The sequence below is a fragment of the Centruroides vittatus genome, unplaced genomic scaffold (genome assembly GCF_030686945.1).
Source record: "Centruroides vittatus isolate TY-2023 unplaced genomic scaffold, ASM3068694v2 contig_651, whole genome shotgun sequence".
Taxonomy (NCBI): Eukaryota; Metazoa; Arthropoda; class Arachnida; order Scorpiones; family Buthidae; genus Centruroides; species Centruroides vittatus.
Genome location: NW_027122405.1, coordinates 1,505,049 through 1,506,966, shown reverse-complemented (window position 1 = coordinate 1,506,966; position 1,918 = coordinate 1,505,049). Strand labels below are relative to the sequence as shown.

Below are 1,918 nucleotides of genomic sequence, written 5' to 3'. Positions count from 1 at the left end.
ATAATAATCGAAGCTATCGTATCGTTAAAAATCATTTCTTCATTTTGTACAAACAAAATAAATATATTGAAGTATATAAAAACATGAAATTTATACTTTAGAACAGCGCTGTCCAACTTATCATAGCCCGCGGGCCATATTTTCTTCACCAAACATTTCGGGGGCCAAGAAGGTTGATAAATGAAAAGTCAGTTTATGTTAATTAAAAAAATATTTTATTTATACTAAAAAGAAAACTTTAAAATATTCGTAATATATTAATGAGAACATTGTGGCCGTAATTGTTTAGCAACAATATCTTTTATGTCCACATCAATATTTGTTGTGGCAAGTCTAATTATATCTTCAAGAGTGGAATCTTTCAAACTGTTTCTATATTTTGACTTTATATATTTCATATCGGAGTATGCACGCTCGCAGATATATGTACTTCCGAACATTGATACAATTTGAAGTCCAAAATCTCTCAATTTTGGATATTTCTCTTTATCTAAAAATTTGAATATTTCTATTCCAGTTACTCCACGAGATGTAAAAAATGGGTCAGCCTGCAGGTCGCATAATTCTATTTGATATTTAAGATCAACGGAGTTGATATCAATATTAATTGGATCACAAAATAAATCAATAGACGGTTTAAGATCATCAAATTGAGAAAATCTTTCATTGAAATCTGTAATTAGCATATCCAATTTTGGTAGAAATATTTTAAAATTCGCTTCTATATTACATTCTTTCATTTCTTCATAGATCTCTTTGCAAGATTCAAAATGAAATAAATTATTTTGCTCCAAATTAAACCTTAACAATTTTAATTTGTTTCTAAATCCAGTAACATATTTATAAAGGCAACACACATTTTGATCTTGTCCTTGCAAGGATTTATTCAAAATATTTAAATAATTTGTAATGTCCGTTAGGAAAGCAAGTGAATAAATAAAATTTTTATCAACTAAATTTGCTGTCAAATTTTCATCGACGGCAATTTCTGTGAGAAAAAGATGAACTTCTTTTCGAAGTGTAAAGAATCTCCTCAAGCACTTTCCAACACTTAACCAACGAACGTTACTATGTAAAAGCAGATCTCCATACTCAGTTTCCAATTCATCCAAAAATGTTTTAAATTTTCGGTGTGTAAGAGAACGATTTCCGCCGCGAATTAAATTAGTAATTTTGCAAACCTTGTCCATTACGTCTTTTAGTTGTAGGGATAAACCACATAATGCCTCCTGATGGATAATACAGTGTAACATACGACATGTTATTCCTTCTTTTTGCAAAAGTCCCGCGAGCCCAATATTTTTGCCCGTCATAGCTCTAGCACCGTCGGTTACAATAGCAGTGCACTTGTCAAATCCGCCATACTGCTCTACTGCACATTTTAATTGTTTGTAAATATCTTCACCTTTTGTTGTTCCGTGTAATGATTGTAATTTTAAAAGTTCTTCTGAATAATTATAATTTTCATTTACAGTTCTTATAAAGATAAGCATTTGACTTGTATCGGAAATGTCTGTGCTTTCATCCAATGCTACCGAAAAATAGCAGCAACTATTGATTAGGTTTTCTAATTTATTAGTGACATGCATGCTAATCTCGTTTACACGTCGGCTTACAGTCTGGTGAGAAAGTGATACTGTTTGAAATTTTCTTACCATTTCGTTGTCATTAAATGCTTGAGCCATTTTTATGGCACATTTTTAAATTAATTCTCCATCCAAAAATGGCTTCTTTGCCTTTACTATTTCTAAACAAACTTCAAACGATGCAGCTACAGATGCTTCTTGAAATTTTGGTTCTTGATTAAAATAATTCGTTTGATGATCCAGCTGCTTTTTCATTTTTTTTCACTAGTGGTATTTTCATGTCTCGCGTGTACGAATGATACTTTTTTCATGCATGGAAAGATAATGGCGCT

General features: G+C 31.2%; 1 protein-coding gene across 1 annotated transcript; it reads right to left on the bottom strand.

The window, feature by feature from the left end:
* Positions 1–257: 257 nt before the first annotated feature.
* Positions 258–1,685, bottom strand: LOC136979852 (general transcription factor II-I repeat domain-containing protein 2B-like). Its single transcript, XM_067275875.1, has one exon. The coding sequence runs from the start codon at positions 1,683–1,685 to the stop codon at positions 258–260; it is 1,428 nt and encodes a 475-aa protein (XP_067131976.1).
* Between the last annotated feature and the right edge of the window lie 233 nt (positions 1,686–1,918).